The 19,138-nt window shown below is 34.5% G+C and overlaps 3 protein-coding genes across 3 annotated transcripts; all 3 read left to right on the top strand.

The window, feature by feature from the left end:
* The first annotated feature begins 2,804 nt into the window (after nucleotides 1-2,804).
* LOC106699718 lies at nucleotides 2,805-5,805 on the top strand. Its single transcript, XM_023329056.1, has 6 exons — nucleotides 2,805-2,847; nucleotides 3,003-3,332; nucleotides 4,467-4,817; nucleotides 4,937-5,056; nucleotides 5,354-5,415; nucleotides 5,523-5,805. The coding sequence occupies exons 1-6, from the start codon at nucleotides 2,805-2,807 to the stop codon at nucleotides 5,643-5,645; spliced, it is 1,029 nt and encodes a 342-aa protein (XP_023184824.1). The 3' UTR covers nucleotides 5,646-5,805.
* Nucleotides 5,806-9,193: 3,388 nt separating this feature from the next.
* On the top strand, nucleotides 9,194-11,399 carry LOC111607100. Its single transcript, XM_023328973.1, has 6 exons — nucleotides 9,194-9,245; nucleotides 9,403-9,729; nucleotides 10,175-10,525; nucleotides 10,652-10,789; nucleotides 10,867-10,904; nucleotides 10,990-11,399. Exons 1-6 carry the CDS (start codon nucleotides 9,203-9,205, stop codon nucleotides 11,056-11,058), a joined length of 966 nt encoding a protein of 321 aa, XP_023184741.1. The 5' UTR covers nucleotides 9,194-9,202; the 3' UTR covers nucleotides 11,059-11,399.
* A 3,640-nt stretch (nucleotides 11,400-15,039) lies between these two features.
* Nucleotides 15,040-17,560, top strand: LOC102217517. Its single transcript, XM_023328924.1, has 6 exons — nucleotides 15,040-15,082; nucleotides 15,229-15,555; nucleotides 15,848-16,204; nucleotides 16,311-16,436; nucleotides 16,864-16,925; nucleotides 17,009-17,560. Exons 1-6 carry the CDS (start codon nucleotides 15,040-15,042, stop codon nucleotides 17,129-17,131), a joined length of 1,038 nt encoding a protein of 345 aa, XP_023184692.1. The 3' UTR covers nucleotides 17,132-17,560.
* Nucleotides 17,561-19,138: the final 1,578 nt, after the last annotated feature.

A 19,138-nucleotide genomic window follows, 5' to 3' on the forward strand; every position in this document is an offset into this window, starting at 1 on the left:
ATACAAACAAAACAAAAAAAAACAGAAGAAAAGCAAAAGAAAAACAAAACAACAACAAAAGTACTTCACAATTATGAGTTAGTAAGAGTTTCTCAAAGGAACAAGAATATGTACTCCACATTTTATAAAATAATAGGAGCCTCCCTTGATAAACTAATAGGAGTTTCTCTAAATCTAAAGTTTGTTATAACTAATAATAATAAGTGGGATGAAATGACAACATCGGGAAGAATATGGCACATCTAGTGAGATAAGGCACAGACATGGAGCCAGTGAAAATCCTAAAAATCATGGAGTGTATCTTGTTACTGTGAATGTGTAAGCATATGTATGACCACAAGCCATGTACTTCTCCCAGGCAACAGTTTCTGATGTGATGGTCTTATCTAAGAGCAAGTCCTTGGGAGTGCTCTGTTCCACAGTCACACGGATGTCTTCAGACAGGAGTGAGGAGGAAAGTAGTGTCATGTTTATAAATCATCCAGGAGATTTGAAATAGCCAGCCACCCAAAGCTGACACACGGAAGCCAGTTCAGATACAGGTCATATATTTAGATTGGTCAGACTTTAAAATTTCAATCTGCTCTAAAGACTCACCGGTACATCTCTGTTGATTCCAATCATCCAAATTAGTACAGTTCTTTCCACGGGGCCAAAACTAGCAACTTCTCTAACATCGATTCCTCTCTGATAGTGAGTCCTAGGGTCTACAGCTGGCCTGCAAATTTCAGCAAGACTCGCATCCAACTTGCGCATCTGTCCCACAGCATGTCAGTCTGAGTGTTTGCTCAGTGTTTGCACAATCCATCACAAATTTGTCAATATGCCAGGTATCCAATAACTCCAAACAGCAAAAACCCTGTTATCATGAATTCAAATAAATTTGGGGTGTATCACACCAATATACCCCAGCAGGACAAGTGGACTCTCTTCTGCCCTGTCCTGAAAATTTGATCAATTGCATTGAGAGGCCAGTTGACCAGATCCGTAATTTGTAGATTCAGTGGATATGCAAAGAAAGACTCCAAAAAAGCAGCACAAAAACATAAAAACAGAGCAAGTAGGGTGAAGGTGAGTAGAGAGGGAGCAGAGGAAAAAAACATCCGCCTTCAATGACAGCTAGAGAGAGGAACTCTGAGAAAAAATAAACTCAACTTAGCTGAATGGTCAGAGCTGCTGGAGCTTCTGACTATTCGGTCACTTTTGGGCACTTGCTGAATATTTAACTATTTGTGTAGGACATTAAACATACATCATACATGAAATATGAAAATTAACACTAAATAAGACTGTACTCTCATATCAAAAATAAAATTCCTTATTCTGACAAGGTAGAACACTGTAAATGTTTCACCCCTGATTACAATAAACATGCACTAAAATGTTGTGCATCAGATGCATCAGTCTTTAAAAGACATAAATTTAAAGTTTTATAGAAATTCCCTGAACTTTCCTCATTTAAATCAGCATATGATTCATTTTTGGAAAGCCCAACATACAGTGCAAGATATATCTTGTTTTTTGTGAAGTGATGAAGAAATTACAAAACCATAAGTATCATACCACGTACAAACAAATACCTAAATAGCATATATTTGCAACAGCACAGGTGGCAACACATGTGAATGAGAGCAGTAAGATACATCAGATGGGTGTATATCAATATTTTGACTTTGATCATATAAATTATGTAAGTCCAATGTCATAAATTCTGTTTTAGGAAAGATTAGAGTGTGTGAGCTTGGAAATGATAAAACTTTGGTTGCTAAACTTTATTAGCAACACAAAACCAACTTATTACTATTATTTCTGCTTTGAGATTTTTTCCAGGAAATGATTTTCAGGTCTTTGTTGGATGCACCATTTCACAAATCAGAATAATTTGGAAGTATATATGCTACTTTATAATTTGTCTGTTGGTATTGCTCACAAAAAGCAAGATATTTTAAAGATTTGAGGCTTTCTTAAAACAGGGAATACCAGGGAGTCAGGCAAGGCACATCACAGAGAACATGAGATAGTTTATGCAGATTATTGTGGCGTCTGCTGTTTTCAGGCAAGAATTTAAAATGCACAAATACTGTAAAACTGATTTGATAAAGTATAGTTTTTCTAATATAGTTTTATGAACTCAGAATCTAAAAGAAGAAACAAAGTCATATAAAGGAAAGGAGAAACAAAATGTCTACTGCAGTGGAGCTTGCCTGTTGTAAACCTCATCACACTCTGTGACTGCACCTTTAAATAGGTCAATGCACATGATGTAAAGTGTAGCCTGAGAGATCACAGCTTTTTGAAACATGTCAATTCGGGATGAAGTAAGTAAGTAGTGTTTTCCTGCTGCATTCAGAATGTCACTCTGTTTTCAGATGAATATCTGTATTTATATCTTCATCTAAATGGTGTAGCTGCAGAGGGTTTGTGAAATACTTAAAAAGCTAAAGTACATCACTATACATCTGTTAGAACATCTGTATTGGCTTTCACTTTGCCATATGTAGCCCCTTTGTATTATTGCTACTGATGTGCATCAATTAAAAGATTTTCAGGTCAAAATCTAACTTAAACAGATTCCATTTGAAAACAACACAATTTGAAGTGTTGTTCAATTATTGACCATCAACATGACAACTGACTGAATATTACTATAATTACAAAGCCTGGCCCCTAGAAGACAAAGACTTCTGCTGCAGGAAATGGCCTTAGGAAATGGTATTTTGAGATAACCAATCAGATGGTCTCGTAACCACTCCTCCTTTTGTCACTGGAATAAAACCTTGTGTTTCAGTGAAAACAGCTTAAAGATGAAACTGTTATGGCTCGCACTGATCATCCTACACCAAGGATGTAAGTTAGATAACAAACAAAACCTCTGAGTCTTTGTGAGCGTAAGAATTTGAACCTATATATCCTCATATTTTATCTTTTTCTGCAGGTTGTGTCTTATTTGTTTCGTCCTGAATAGCAAACAATGCTAACACGTTTTATTCTTCATATTGCAGATGCCTTGGTTCCAGTGACCATCGTTCAGCTCGGAGACAATGTAACTTTGAAATGCTATTTTCCAGAAGAAAAGACGAGCAGCAGTAGTGAACTTCACTGGTACAAACAAAGTGCAGGAAATGCACTGGAATTAATTTTGAAGCTGATGGAAAATACCAAGCCTACTTATGGACCTGAATTTTTGGGCTCAAGACTGACTGCAACATATACAGAGAAAATTAGCAATCTGACGATTAGGAAGACGACTGAAGGAGACGAAGGCATGTATCACTGCGCTGTGATTGACTGGAACAAGAACATTTGGCAAGGGACCTATTTGCTAATACAAGGTATTTTAATTATTAAAATTACTTCAACAAGACAAATACTTATAAATAATTTTTTTTCTTTTGATCTATATAAATATTAAAAGACATCTTAATAAATAATCCAGTACAAGGTTATCCAAAACACGGTTTGTCACATATGACATTTGAGCTACTTCTTTTAAATTTAAAGATAAACACCTAGTCATCAATCCTCAGTATGAATCAGTATGTAGAATAGATATATTGTTGGGTGAACTATTGAAAATTATTAATTGTTTTACTTTACAAATGCACAAGAAAGTAAAATAAAGTGAGGAAGCAAAAAGCAAAAGTGGGCACTAAGGCAACACTATATATACTGTTCAAAAATCCAGCTGTGGTTCTCAATAGACCTCTAGCATCTCCCACAGGTCAACTGAAAAGGGAGCTAGATGGATGAGATTGCTCCTAACCTTTTCCAAGTTTTAGCGTACGTAAATGCCAATGTCAGACGGTAGAAGTAATCAAATGAAGTGATCCATCACAACAGTTTTTTTTTTGTATTTGTGAAATGCATTCTTGATTTTGACTTTTTAAAAATTGTAATTTCTGCTTACAATAATACATTTAAACTTACATTACATTTTGTAATCCTGACAGATTTATCATTAAATTAATCACCTAATTTGACCAACATGTTTCTTCTCAATGGAAGTAATCTTCACATAGTGAAGGCAAGTCTATTATTTGGTAAGCTTATTAAATTTTAATTCAAGTCTAATATATTTCTAACACATATTTCAGTAGCAAAGAAGTTCAAAGAGGTTTACATAATAAAAGTATATCAAAACGAACAAATTAAAGAATATGTGTAGCTTGTCTAAACAACTTCAGTAAGTGATTAAGGAATTAATGATAATCAACAGAGGAATCTAATTTCAAGTTGAGTTCAACTCGATAAGTAACACTAAACCTGTTGAAAGAAAAAGTGCTTCAATATGTTCTCAATATTGTCACCTACTAACCACATATTAAGGTATTAATCATAGTGCAAACAAAACTATCCCAATGGATCTGATCAATAAAAAATTCTGAACAGTTTGCTAAGACTTATCAAGAAAATTTTTAGCACTTTTGAATTGTAGTGTCTAACAATTTTTTTTTAATTTTATTTAGGAAATACTGTGGTGTCTTCAAATTATACAGTTGTTCAGACGCCAACAATATCGCATCCAGTTCATCCAGGAGACCCAGTGACTCTTCAGTGTTCGGTCCTCTCTGGCTCTGACAACAAGAAATGTTCAGGAGATCTGAATTTGTTCTGGATAAGAGCTGGAGACAAATCTTTTCCAAACTTCATCTACACTGATGGAAACAGAGAAAATAAATGTGAAGAGAAGCTGGACTCTAAGCAGATATGTGTGTATAATTTCTCTAAAACATTCAACGCATCTGATGGGACTTTCTACTGTGCTGTGGCCACATGTGGAGAGATATTTTTTGGAAATGGAACAAAATTGGATGTTGGTATGATTTTGTGTTTACATTTAATAACATTAATGTAAGCAAGTGATGAAAGTAGATAAACAATGGTTTTATTTTTTTCCTCAGAAGCTAAAACTTTATTTCACCTCTTTCACCTATAGCTACATCTCAAGATGACTTTGTCACCCTGGTGATAACAATTACCTGCTTGGTAATTTCTGTTATTATAAATATACTTTTCTGCTGCCAGATTCCAAGATCATCATGTAAACCTATTAAAGGTAAGTGCTAAATGACACATTTCATAAAAATAGATAAAAGGAAATAAAAAAGGTCATTTCTTCAAGAAATATTCTTAAATGGTTTTGGAGAATACCATAAATTAAAGTGGCAGAATCTGGTTAACATGTTTTTAGTTAGGCATTCCGTTATCACAGTGTGAAATAACATGCTTCTAGTAAAGCAGCTTGTACTGTTAAAATTCTTGTGTTAGTTATGAAAAATCTAATTAAACTGTAGATTCTCTTCAAAATGTTGGGTTAAGTACATGACCATATTTCTCTTCTGCGGACACTCAGGGAAAGAAGCGTCCTGTTCTCGAGCAAAACAAAGCAACCGCAGGGAGTCAAAAGATTTTACTGTAAGTAAAAATACAAAATCAATTTAACTGTTGGGGTGTAATGAAATATTAACCACCCATCTGGTATGGTAATAACATGTTTGATAAATCCTTCATTTGCTTGATAGAATGAAGAGGAACATGAATTAAACTATGCTGCGTTACGTTTCTCTGGAGCTAAAAGGATGAAAGGAATCCCAAAGAGACAGATGGAGACCGACGATAGTGTGTATTCACAAGTGAAACACTAAAATATAAATATGTGGTTGTAATCTTTTCAGGGAGCAAAATCTCCCAGTGAATAAAATGAAAATATTTTCTTCTTTTTGTTTTATACCCTAAAGAATACAGTAAACACATATGTTTGCCATTTGCAGTATTTTTCACAGAATTAAAAGTTTCCATCTTCTTCCTTGTATTTTTTTCATCTTTAAAAAATATTTCAGCTAGATATTTAGTTATAGATACATTTTTTTCTTTAATAAAAGAAAAATACTAACATCTTTTGTTGTCCAAAAAAGAAGTATAAAAGTTGATATGATGGTGGATAAATGGTAATTTTTAACAGACTAAATTAATCTTTTCCACCTAATTCACATAGGCCTTAAAAAACATCTTGATTGTAATAAGAAAGAAATAATTATATTTGTTTCACACTGAAACAGCTCTGCTTGTATTTCATCTACAATCTGGAACCTTATAGAAATGCAATAAGTAGTAACATACAGTGCATCCAGAAAGCATTCTTCTTCACTTTTTCAACATTTTGTCATATTAGCCTTACTACAAATTCTTTTAAATTAATCTCTTTCCTTAAAATTTTACTCACAAATTTCCCATTATAAAAATGTAGAAAATTGCTTTTGAGTGATTTGTGAATTTATTAAAAATAGATAATCAAGAAATCATTGATTTAGGTATTCACAGCCTTTGCTTTATGCTTGAGTGATCCACCTTTGGCAGCAATTACAGCCTCAAGTGTTTTTAAATGTGATACCATAAGCTTAGTCAGCACACCTATATTTATGCAGCTTTGCTCATTCTTCTTGCAATACATCTCAAGCTCCCTCAGGTTGGATGTGGCTGGTCTGTACAGACATTTTGTAACCTCTCCAAAGATCTGTTCAACCAGATTCAAGTCTGGACTTTGGATCAGCCACTCCAGGATATTCAGAGTGGTCCTACAGCCAATCCTTTCAGAGTTAGGCCATGTGCTTTTTATTAGCAATGTTTCATCAGTCATCTACAGCAACTTAAGGAACATGCTAGACAGGAACATGCAATCACTAACAGTTTTCAAACTTATTTAAACACAACCTAATTGATTTAAACATTTCTTTACCTACTTCCTTTGGATTAACTGATTATGGCACATCGGTAGGTAGGTGGAATTTTCTTTTTGGCAAATTTGATTGAGAGCAAGATGAGAAGCATCAGGATGTCAATAGTGAAGGAAGAAAGATTTTTGTTTATATTTTCATAATTTGTATTTTTGACAAAGCACAAGAAAATGGAACCATTCAGGACAGCACATTATTGATATTTATTTCAGTCTATGATTTTTTTGTAAGTTGTTGCAGCAGCACCCCCTTCAGATGTTGCTCCCAATGCAACTGTATGTGGCTTATGTCAAGCACAAGTCCTGCTTATACGAGATACAGTTTCTTTTGCTGTCCAAACATGAGGCTAAAGTTCCAAGTCTTCTATTTTGTGGTTTTTGTATCCAGGTTACTTGTTTCACTTGTCAACATGTGTGCCGGTTGAGGGTGAAACCTTTGATCAGATACAGATATATGTGTTTCAATAATTGGTGCACGAATGGAGCTTCCACCACAAACACCTCCTTATTGTTGAATGCTGGCAGTGTGCTCTGTCTCTTGAAGCACATGGTGTGCAAAAGGAAGAAGTAGAATGGTGGGGAAGGGTCGTCATAAAGCTTCCGCTGGAAACTTCATAGATAGTCTGGCCATGTCAGGTTAAACCAAAGAGTTTTATGTTTAGCATGTGCCAGCGTCGTGCCATGCATTAGCAAAACGCCAATGCATGGCAACTGCGCCAACTGCACCACACCTGGGATTACATTATGTCCAAGTTGAAGACAAAGAGAATAGTTTGAAAGAGGGATTAAGGAAGCCATCTTTGTCAAAAGAAAAAAAACAACATTGATCTCAGGGGGGAGGGTTGCAGTTTCAGCTTTCATGCATCTACAATCCCAGCTTAGAAGTGGTGCACACTGTACTTACTTTTGAAAACACTGAAGTATTAAAATATACAAATTATGTTTTCTAATATAACATTGCTGTATTGTTTTCTGAGTCCTTTTACAGAAACATGTAACTTGCTGAAGCCACCTGATGATGTACTGACATGTAGGACCACTCTGCTACAAAAAGTCTACACCACCTGTTAATTCTTCATCAGAAAAATGTAATTAAAAAATGACAGCCTTGTGGCCTAATCAAATATGTATTAATAAGTATACACCTACAGCTAGCTATTCAAAGTTACTTTCATAAAAACACAAATTTGAAAATATTAATACATAAAGAAAAAAAAATGATAGTAAATAGGAAAATCAATTAAGTTCTAACAAGATGCCTTTAAATTGGTTGAGAAAATCATCAGGAATTATTGGTTTGCTGACTTATCATCCTGGTGATTGCTTTCAAACATCATTATTAAGATGAAAATTTTGAAGAAAACTTGTTTGTCTGCTACCAATAAAGATGCTGTATTGAATGCTGTTGTTCAGTATATGTGTGTTGTGTTCAATATCTATGTTTTATTAGCTTTTTGTGACCCAAACACAGAGAAATGTTGAAAATACATTGATAAACTATTGTTTAATGTAATGTTTGTTTTGTAAAAGCCAATGCATGTGCTATTGGATTTACCTGTTGGGAGCTTGTAGTAAGTTTCAGATGTGCATGGTTTTTTGTAACTTTGGGTTTTAGAACAAATGAAGACATTAGGTAAGTATCCATTTGGCAAAAACGATATTTAGGAGAGTATTTACTCCAACTACTGCTGACCGTCAGATGATCAGTGATTATCTTACAAATCCTAAAATGCTGAGCACTTGATGATGGTAATAATCCCCAGCGGTTATTGGACGAGAGTCAAAATACACCCTGGACAGATTGTCACTGCCTTAGAGGGCAACACAGAGACACACAGGACAAACAACTACAACACTTGCACATATACGTAAGGACAATTTAGAGCAATCAATTGTGGTTTTGGACTATTTGAGAAAGCTGGAGTATGCAGCTAGAACCCAGGGATGCAGCAGGACAACACACAAACTCCATGCAGAAAAACACTAAGACCAGGATTTAAACCTACAACCTTCCTGTTTAATTAGTTTAACAAATTGTTGGCTAAAATGGAGAGACTCTTGTGTCTGTCTATAAATAACCCTTTAAATATGAGCAATTTCCTATATGTTCTGATTATCGCAACCTAAAAATGCTCAGTGATGCATAAACAAAATAATTTGCCTGCACAGATTACAGACAAATTACGACTAATACATCTGCATGAGATGAGATAATATAGTGACATGGTATACATTTTATACAATGTTTTGGTGACATTGTATAAAATGTCACCGTAAAATGTTTACGGTCATTAGAGTACAATAACCAAGACAAAGAACAGGAAGAGGGAAGAGCGATTGTGGCGACAAATGTTCTTTGATTAGATATTTAAAAAAAAACAAAAAAAAAAAAACAAAGACATCCTGTAACACCACACCTCTTTCTCTAACTTAGGCAAGAACAAGTCTGTCAAAGAAGGTAGTGTCAAGATGGTTCTTTTGTTGGTTACACTGCTTCTCCTTCCTCAGGGATGTAAGTTAAACCCACATTCATTTAAATTTTTCATCTAGTTGAATTACTGTTAGATTAATGACAACAAATGTCTATATTTTACATATCTTTTGATGTTGTCTGTTTTCTTTAACCTAATCTTACTTTTTATGATGTCGTACTTCTTTCCAAAATGCAGATATGTTGGTCCCAGTGAAAACAGTTGCCCTTGGTCAACCAGCAACTTTTACATGCCCATTTCCTGCAGATATGCTGAGCAACAATGAAGTCCACTGGTACAAACAGAGTACAGGGGATACTCTTACATTGATTGTGAGGCTGCGGAAGCATGCAGACCCTGCATTTGGGCAGAAATTTTCTTTCTCAAGAATGACTGCATCAAAAAATGAGACTGTTAGCAGACTGACAATACTCCGAACAGTTCCAGAAGATGAAGGAATGTATCACTGTGCTATCATCGACTGGACAGAAAACGCTTGGCATGGGACCTATTTGTATTTAAAAGGTAATGTAAAAATATAAGCACTTGTAATTGTTGCTGTTTCAGCAACTTTGAACAATTCTCTCACTTATGATAAAATATCACCTTTCTCAATAAGTTTATCAGAGGGAAGAGATATAATTTTACCTGGTGAGATTGGATAATCACTCCCAATACAGCCACAATTCTATATGCTCACCTGTAATTGCTCTAAAAACATTGGGACAATCAGAATAAGGTTTTATATTTGAATTTCATAAGCCACAGCCAAAACTAAACAAGCAACTTCATCACTTGGTGAATGAAAATTTTAAATAATTAAAGCCACTCAGAGACCAAGAACTTAAGAAAAAACAAGAAAGAGAGAAACTGTAAGTAAACATGTCTTCAATTTGACTTTGTTCTTCATTTTCTAAAATGTGTTTAAAGATACTAAAAAAGTTTTGATTAGTGTTTTTTTCTTAAATAGAAAACGCTGAGAGGACACCAATGCATACTATAGTTCAACAGTTGACGGCAGCAGATTCTCACCTTCCAGGAGACTCTGTGACTTTACAGTGTTCAGTCCTCTCTAATCCTGACAAGATGTGTCCAGAAGACCTCAGTGTATTCTGGTTCAGAGCCAGATCACACAACTCCCATCCACACACAATTTATGTAGATGGAAACAAGCATGATGATTGCAATAAGAGAAATGACTCTCAGAGGAGATGTGCCTTTTCTAAAACCATCAGCTCCACTGACAGTGATACTTACTACTGCGCCGTGGCCACATGTGGAGAAATATTTATTGGAAAGGAAACAAAAGCCAAAGTTCAAGGTAATTGTATAGTTTGATATATGACAATTTTATGTATGATGTGTATTGCAACAGATAATGTGACAGTAAATACAAAGGCAATTAGCTTTTACTCATTGTAACTCAAGTTTCCCCCCTCCTTAAAAGATGATTTAGGGTTCAGCTTGTGGTTCCAAGATACCAACAAAGTTGTTCTTCCATTCTGCGTGGTTTTAGCTTTAAGTCTTATTTCAACAGTTGTTGTGTTATTCTCCATTAGCACAAGCAAGTATATGGACAACAAAGGTAATACAAGTCAACCGTTAATTTCTGTGTAAAAGAGCATCAATCCTATTAATATATATTTTTGTTCCAAAAAACAGCTGGGGTTGACCTACACAACTACTATAGTCGTAGACAGGTAAAGCATTAAAATTTATATTTTAATTTCAATAGTTAAATTTTGTGTATTTATATATTTTGACCAATCTTTTCTATTTTACCAGGGGGTTGAATATGGACAGATGTACTCTGTGGTTGTCTTCAGCATAAGAAACCAGAAAGTGGATCCCTAAAACAACCATAGAGAGAGAAAGTTCACACGAATCAAAGTTTTTGGACTCGAGATCTTTGGTGTTGCCTGTAACTAAAAATCGAATAGATACTTGTTTAGATCATAGTGCTTAATAAAATAGAGAGAAGTGTGAATAAAATAAGATCTATTATATTTCAATTGATGTTTTTAGAAATATGTTTTGTATTTGTAAGAAAATATTTATAGTACAAGTTTTTTTTTGTCTTTTAATAGAGCTGCCTACATGGAGGATACTTGAAATGTAATTTTCTTTGTTCAAAATTTTGTCCAGGTTTTTATGTCATTTCTGTCTTTCTTTGCTAGTCTAAATTCTTTTGTGACCAAAATTATTTTTCTAAAAATAACAAATTAATGCAAACAAAAATTTACCGACTGTGTTATGTATTTGTTTTCTATTTGTCATTCAATAAATGTTTTCATATGTAAAAAAAAGAACATTTACAGTAGGAACTGATAAGATTTATGATCAAGGTTTTGATCTTGAAACTATTTTCTTAAGAAAAACACAAGGAAAATGGTAGAACATTCCTTTGGGAAATGTGAAAATATCATTGTAACCTGATGCAACCAAGCTAAAATACACTGTGTGGACATTTACTAGGCAAGTGAGTATTTTTACCATAATCCTAGTAAAGGGGTATTTTCCAACCCCAGGCTTAATGGATTTAAGCATAGCAGGTGAAGAGTATCTGTGGATGAGGGAGCATGTGGCCTAGGGAGGTCAAAGTTTTATATCAAAGTGCATAATTATTTGGCAGCCTCTTTTATTTAGGCAAAATGATGCAAAAAGGACATTTAACTGATTTTGAAAAGTTAACAATTGTCTCAGATGGATGTGTCACTTTTGAAATTGTCTGATCACAGAACTATCACATGTTTTGTGGCAAATAGTCTACAAGGTTGCAAGAAAAGTGTTGAGAAAAAAGACACAAATTAACTCCAAAGGATTTGAGAAGTTTGAAGCATGAATCGTCCAGGAGCATGTATCCTCCAGTTCCATCATATTACATAACTACAACCTACCTGGAGTACCTAGAAGTGCAAGATATTCAGCCCCCAGAGACATTGCCAAGGTAAGAAAGGTTGAAACCTGACCACTACTGCACATAACACGTCAGCTGATTTGTCTAGTCTGAACCAAGACATATCTGAAGACAAATTTTTCAGGACTTTATGGATGAAATGAGAATGATTCTTACTGGACCAGATGAATGGGCTGGATAAACGGGAACAAAGCTCCACTTGGGAGTCATACAGAAGCTAGGTGGAGGTGGGGTGCTGGTATGGACTGGTAATATTAAAAATGACCTGGTTGAATCTTTTCAGGTTGAAGACTGGTTTGAAATCAACTCTCAAACTTACTGCCAGTTTTCAGAAGGCACTTTCTTCAAGTAGTTGTACAGGAAGAAGTTTGCATCTTCCAAAAAGACAATGATTGTTTTGGATGACAATGTTCCATCACAGGTGTCTCAGTATTCATTTGCATGGCTTGCTAGTAAAGTCTCCCTTACTGACCTGAACCCAACTGAGAACTTGTGGGCAGTTCTGAAGCAGGGTGTTCATAGTGAAGGAAAACAATCAACCTCTCTGAACTGTCTGGGAGGATGTGGTTGCTGCTGCACAGAAAGTCGATTGTTAACAGAACGAGAAACTGACATGAATGGAAAGCTTATAGGTGTTGGTGAAAAGAAGGATGGCTATATTGGTCACTGATTTTTGCTCAAAATGTCAAATATTTATTGGAAAGTTTTGAGGTATTTGTTTCTAGTTCTAAAATAATTAAAAAGTGAGATAGAAAAATGTGTAGTTTTAATTTTGTTATTTAATAATTCTGTGCAATAATGGCTTCACAAAAATTGTGAACATACAAATATTTTTCTCAGAAGACTAAAACATCCATTTTCCTTTCTTATATATTTGTGTTTGAGATTCATTAACATTTTGGATTAACCATAGAACTGTAATTGGTTATCAATAAACATTAATCTAAAAAATAAGACATGTCTAATAGCTGTCTATACAGTGTAGAGGTTCATGTGTAAAATGTTGCTTAAATAAAGCGAAAGTCAATAGGTGACTTGATTAATATTTGAAGTTGCCAAATTATCCGGTTATGTCACAGTGGATACAGGGTGAAATATTTTTCACGTCCTCCATTTTCCACTTTTGTCCCATAACTTATGTGTTGAAGCAACTCAAAGGTTCATCACTGAAAAGGAGAGGCACCACATAATGCTTAGATTCTCTCTCATCTGAAAAATAAGCTGACCAGCAGCATCTTATGTAAAGGATGACAAAAAAACAACTTATCTGCTATTGTTAAAGCACTGAGTGCATTCAAAAGGCCTGCATGATGATCCCTACATAGAGCTCAGTCCTTTAGGGACTTTTGCTTAGGAAATCCCCCCTAAGTCATACTCATATAGGTAAAAGTTGCCAGCTGGAAACAATTACCCTTTGTTTTCCCAATTTCAAATAAAGAATCTGAAATCACACTGGCCCCACGATCTCTTACCACTACCAAAGATTTATCATCTTTTTTTAGACTTCAAATTATATTTTGACATCAAAAGAGAACTTATTTGAATCATTGAGCGGGCTTCAGAAGCAAGTACTTTCTTTTCCTGTGTAAACATCAGGTATGAAGTTCAAGTCTCTGCTTGTGTGGCTTCTTCTTTCCAGGTTACCTCTTTTACATATCAAGATCTAAAAGAGCTGAAGTGAAACCAGGCTGAAAACCAGGGCCAGGGGTCATGTCTTTTGAACAGATGAAGGCAGACTGACAAAAAAAAAAAAAAAGACAAGCAAATGCTTTACTGAAGCCTTGTAATTTAAAAGTGAACATTTAAGAAATGTGTTGATTTCAGTAGTAATTTCAAAGTTTGTTGAAATGGTCACAAAGTCTAAGTTTGTCTAATTCTAGAGATTTGCTGCTAACACTAAATATCAGCTTACTGATATTTACAATGGCTTCCAGTGTATTTTAATCCAATTTCTGAGATGGCACTGTCCGTGGTACTGGACAATTAGTTGGACCTTGTTGTTGTTTAAAAAATAAATATTCAAAGCCACTTGAGTAAAATAAACTTAAAATACGTGTTTGGGGTGAGGAGGTAAAAAACCATCTGACAAAAGGACTTTAGATTTTGTAGCATTTTAAAATGTGATTAGTACAGTCATGTGTATAGTCATTCCTAACAAACTATTCTGACATAAACAAACAGAATTGAATTGAATTGAAAGCAGTAAGAGGGAGTTGAAACAAAGCAGAAGCATTAACACTAAGCACAACATCATCTGTAGAGATCTTGTCAGTTCTATCAGAGGCTCCAATCACAGAATCACTTGGAAGCAACACTGAGCAACAACATTACTACAACTCGACAGTCTTTCTCAGAAAAAAATATTCAATATTTAAAAAAATTAAAAATGACCAATTAGCCTACATTTTACATGATAAATATTTTCACATTTGACAAGACCAAATAGTTTTTTCTAATTCTACTCATAGGTTCTTATTAAAAGGAAAAAGTCAAACTTTTCTAACTAAAAGCTTGAAAAAGTAATTAAATGAGCTACACTAAGATAGTTTCTCTTGTCCAGAAATTGAAAAGTTGAAGTATTACCCCTTGTTACAGAGTATTGATTGAAATGCAATGACTGTCATCTCTATTAATTGACTGCATATGAGGGTCCAGATTTAAGTAGTGACTTTAATTACCTGGCAATGTCTTAACAAAATTGTTCTTGTATTTATAACTTGCTGTGAGAATTACTTGAAGCTTCATCATTACATTTCAAGAATTTATGACAACGGACCTTAAAGGGGGGGAGACCACTGTGACAGGAAATGCTCTATCATTGTATATTTTGAGATAACCAATCAGATCTCTCTAAGGAACATAAGACCTCCTTCTGTAACTTAAATATGAAAAATTGCTCCTACGAAGACATTGTCAGGATGATTCAGTTATTGGTTGTACTGCTTCTTCTTCATCAAGGATGTAAGTTCTTATACTTTGATAAATATGTGCCGTTTTCATTTGTACCTGTTTGGGTTTTCAGTTGCCCTATTACCTTACTCACCACTTGTGGCTTTTTGTGACTCCCTTGTTTATCATGTTGTTCTCTTTTTTAAAATACGATGTAGATACCTTGGTACCAGTGACCACAGTTCCTCTGGGTGAACCAGCAACTTTTACATGTTCGCTTCCTGCTGAAAAGATGAACAATAATGAGCTTCACTGGTACAAACAGAATGCAGGACAGACGCTGAAATTAATTGTAAAGCTGCGAAAGCACGCAGAGCCAGCTTATGGGCCAGAATTTTCTGCCTCAAGAGTGAATGCATCAAAAAATGAAGGCTTCAGAAGTCTGACAATTCTAAGAACCGTTCAAGAAGATGAAGGAATGTATCACTGCGCGATTATTGACTGGGCAGAGAATTCTTGGCATGGGACCTATTTGTTATTAACAGGTAAAGTTCAAATAATTGCTGAAAGCTGGATTCTGTGTTCAAATACTTATTTTTACCATGTTAAACATGAGAATATATTAAAAAGATATTGTCAAGAGTTTTAAAAGATGTCTTTTCTGTAGCTTCATATACCTCATAAGAGCATTTCTCTCTGGTTTAACATTTTTTTCATACAGGGAATATTATGATATTGTCTTAACTAGCATTATTAGATAACAAACCAACATCTCAATAAATGTCTGTCTTATGTCAGAATAGTTAAAATTAACAAAATCTGTGTTCTATGCTTCAGGAAACTCTGAAAATATACCAAAGTACCAAATTGTGCAAGAGGCAAAAGCATCAACTCCAGATCACGAAAGCAACTCTTTGACTCTTCAGTGTTCAGTGATGTCTGACTTTAACCACAATGCGTGTCCAGAAGACATCAGTGTGTTTTGGTTCAAAGTCAAATCAGATCAATCTCATCCAAATGTCATCTATGTTCATGGAGATAGAAATGATCAATGTCAAAAGAAATTCGATTTCCAGAGGAGGTGCGTGTTCTCCAAAAACATCAGAGCGTCTGATACTGGGAAATATTACTGTGCTGTGGCCTCATGTGGGGAGATTTTTCTTGGAACTAGAGCAAAACAGAATCAACAACCTGGTATGATTTTAGAATAGAAAAAATTGTTGCTAATAAAGTAATAGAAAGTATTACTAAAAGAGTATTTTTTAAAGGTGACAGTGTGTTTCTGTCTTTTTTTGTATAGACCAAACAAGAGACCCACAAAATAATGTGCTGGTGATAATAATAACATGTTTGGTCATTTCGGTCATTGTAAATGTTATTTTGATCTGCTACCAAACCCTAAAGACAGCATGCAAAAAAGTTGAAGGTAAGTTTTGTTTATTGAATTTGAATAGGTGAAATGTCTTCATAGTCATTATTACTCAAACTGAATAACTAAAACATTCAACTTGCTTGGGTTTTTCAAGTATAACTTAAATATAAGATGAAGTAGTTAAGAAACTATTTCTTGACTATATATATATATATACACTGCTCGAAAAAATAAAGGGAACACTTAAACAGGTGTTTAACACTTAAAGTGTTCCCTTTATTTTTTTGATCAGTAGCCTATATATATATATATAGTCAAGAAATAGTTTCTTATAAATATATATATATTTCCCAAACCTAGAACTGTCAATTAATGGTGCATTATACTCTGAAAAATGTTTTACCAAATTGTGTAAGCAGGTAAATTTGTTTTGCAATGTGGTACCCAGTGACGTGCGGTCAGTGATTTTATTTATATTTAGGGACAGAAAGCACCTCTTCACCAGCCACACATGATAACATGGCTGAATCAGGAGAATACACTGTAAGTAAAGGATAATTTAAATAATTTCCAACAAATTCATGTAGCAACGTGACTATATATTGATCTATTTGTTTTCTGTAAAGGACAACGATAACCAGAATCTGGACTATGCTGCTTTGCAATTCTCTGGAAGAAAAAGCACACGATGGATGAAGAAGAAGCAGTCGAATACTGAGGAAGGTGTATATGCACAAGTTAAAGTTTGAATAGGAAAGTCTGTGTGAGAACTACCGGTAATAAAACCACTGTCAGAAAGTGTAAAAAAAAGGTGCAATTTTCATTTAGTGGCTGTTTTTTTAAAATTTGCTTCACTGTCATAATCCAGACAGAGCTCTTCTATCCAATGGTAAACTGCTTATAGGCAACCCCAGATTCAGAGTGAGAAACAGAGGCAACAGAGCTTTTTCTGTGGTGACCCACAAGGTGCCTTTGAAAATCAGAACTGCTCAAACCATTGATAACTTTAAATATCTGCTCATTTTTTGTGACATTTTTGTGGCTTGCAATTCTACTTAAGAAGCACATATCTGTGCAAAAAATTTTTTTATTGATTATTTTGTTTGAGTTTTTGATTTCTTACAGTGTAAAGCACCTTGGTCAGCTATTGTTGTTTGTAGATGTGCTATATAAGTAAGCTTGACATATAGTAATCATAAACATTTATAATTGCTATGACTATGTATGTATGTATTGATTAAATAAAATTGTGAGTGTATTGTTTCCATTTTTTAAGCAGTGACCCACAACTTATTTTCTGGTTTCAGAATAAAGGATGACTTATTTTTGACTAACTTTTTTTTTTCCTGGACATACTTTAACATGATAAGTAATACCAGATTACATTAAACAAAAATGCACAATAGTGCAGAAGTACATTCAAGTACTTAAAGGGCCTGTTACAACAGTGACTACAACTTTTTACTTCACAAAATATAAAGAAAAATGGAGCTGCGTTAGATTATAGCCGTTGTAAGATTTCTCTTTTGTCTTTGGCAAAAAACCACAAGTCATTTCTCCCTCTAGCGTTAGACATGTGAGTCTTTGCTTTGGTTGTATTTACCCACAATTATTTGCGCTTCCTGCTTTTGGTCCTCTTGCAGTCACATATGCATTTGAACCGCGGAGTTTATTTCAACCAAGTCGAGACGTAGATTTTTACGTAGGCCAGAATTCACCTTTTTGGTCTGCTTTAGAGTTTGGTTATGTATTTGCATCTTTCCAAATGAACTGGACTATCTAAGCACCAAACTAGAGTTTGAGTGAAGTGGACCAAACAAGACTGGTGTGAATGCAATCTTAATTGACTTATGGAAGGTGACCTGATGATGTACTGTATGCGAGCACATAACTGTCAGATTAAATAACACCATTTTCTGTTATTTCATGTAATAAAACACAGCAATCCACGTTTACATAAAAACATTTCTGAAAGACAAAACTAAGACCTTTTACAAGATAATGTCATACTTCTGACCCTCACCAATATAAGGTAAGTGATAGCTAAACCAAAATGATGACATACAGTCACTGTGTCACACTATTAATATACATTATGCAGAAATACACAACTTTCCCCCCCGTTTCAGGCCAGTTAGGGTTACCAACATGATTTATATTTGGTAAAGGCCAGAATAAAGAGTGAGCAAAGTATATGCAACACTCATGATGTGTGTACAGTTAATAAAACAGACAATCAGACCAGTGCTAGGTTCGGCTATGGGAGTAGAGAAATGTGCAAGTGTATTAATGACCACAGAACAGGAAATAAGTTCAAATTGCCGGCTTATTATTTGTTGAAAAAGAAAAGACACAACAATATTACAAACAGTTGACGTACAATGACACAAAATTTAATCCAAAATAGTTTCCCTGTTTCTTTCAGAATATCTAATCTCTGTTTAAAATTTAAACCTAGTGTTAGGTATTAAAGGATACTATTTATTTTAAACCTAGGTTATAGTTCTATTTAAGTTCAAGTTGATACTGTTAATCTATTTAATTTACAGTTTGGTTATTCTAATCTTTTTAAAATCTAATTTAGTTATTTAGAGTTCTTTTAAGAAGTTAAGGGTTTTTAATTTCCTGTTTTAACTAATTCTTGTTTCTATTATAGCCCAACAGACAATTTTACATTCCACACACCGACAATGAATATTGAATGTGGTTCAAGAAAAGAAAAACACTAAAACACAACAGAAACAATCCAGCAAAAG

This window comes from Xiphophorus maculatus, chromosome 23 (assembly GCF_002775205.1).
Source record: "Xiphophorus maculatus strain JP 163 A chromosome 23, X_maculatus-5.0-male, whole genome shotgun sequence".
NCBI classification, from domain to species: Eukaryota; Metazoa; Chordata; class Actinopteri; order Cyprinodontiformes; family Poeciliidae; genus Xiphophorus; species Xiphophorus maculatus.

What these genes read in the sequence shown, in the direction of transcription:
- LOC106699718 (XM_023329056.1), top strand. Translation starts at nt 2,805, where the DNA reads ATGAAACTGTTATGGCTCGCACTGATCATCCTACACCAAGGAT. An exon ending in GATCATCCTACACCAAGGAT is followed by an intron (nt 2,848 to 3,002) that starts GTAAGTTAGATA and finishes TTCATATTGCAG; the next exon opens with ATGCCTTGGTTCCAGTGACC. An exon ending in ATCATGTAAACCTATTAAAG is followed by an intron (nt 5,057 to 5,353) that starts GTAAGTGCTAAA and finishes GCGGACACTCAG; the next exon opens with GGAAAGAAGCGTCCTGTTCT.
- LOC111607100 (XM_023328973.1), top strand. Translation starts at nt 9,203, where the DNA reads ATGGTTCTTTTGTTGGTTACACTGCTTCTCCTTCCTCAGGGAT. An exon ending in AACAAAAGCCAAAGTTCAAG is followed by an intron (nt 10,526 to 10,651) that starts GTAATTGTATAG and finishes CCTCCTTAAAAG; the next exon opens with ATGATTTAGGGTTCAGCTTG. An exon ending in CAAGTATATGGACAACAAAG is followed by an intron (nt 10,790 to 10,866) that starts GTAATACAAGTC and finishes TCCAAAAAACAG; the next exon opens with CTGGGGTTGACCTACACAAC.
- LOC102217517 (XM_023328924.1), top strand. Translation starts at nt 15,040, where the DNA reads ATGATTCAGTTATTGGTTGTACTGCTTCTTCTTCATCAAGGAT. An exon ending in GACCTATTTGTTATTAACAG is followed by an intron (nt 15,556 to 15,847) that starts GTAAAGTTCAAA and finishes TCTATGCTTCAG; the next exon opens with GAAACTCTGAAAATATACCA. An exon ending in AGCATGCAAAAAAGTTGAAG is followed by an intron (nt 16,437 to 16,863) that starts GTAAGTTTTGTT and finishes ATTTATATTTAG; the next exon opens with GGACAGAAAGCACCTCTTCA.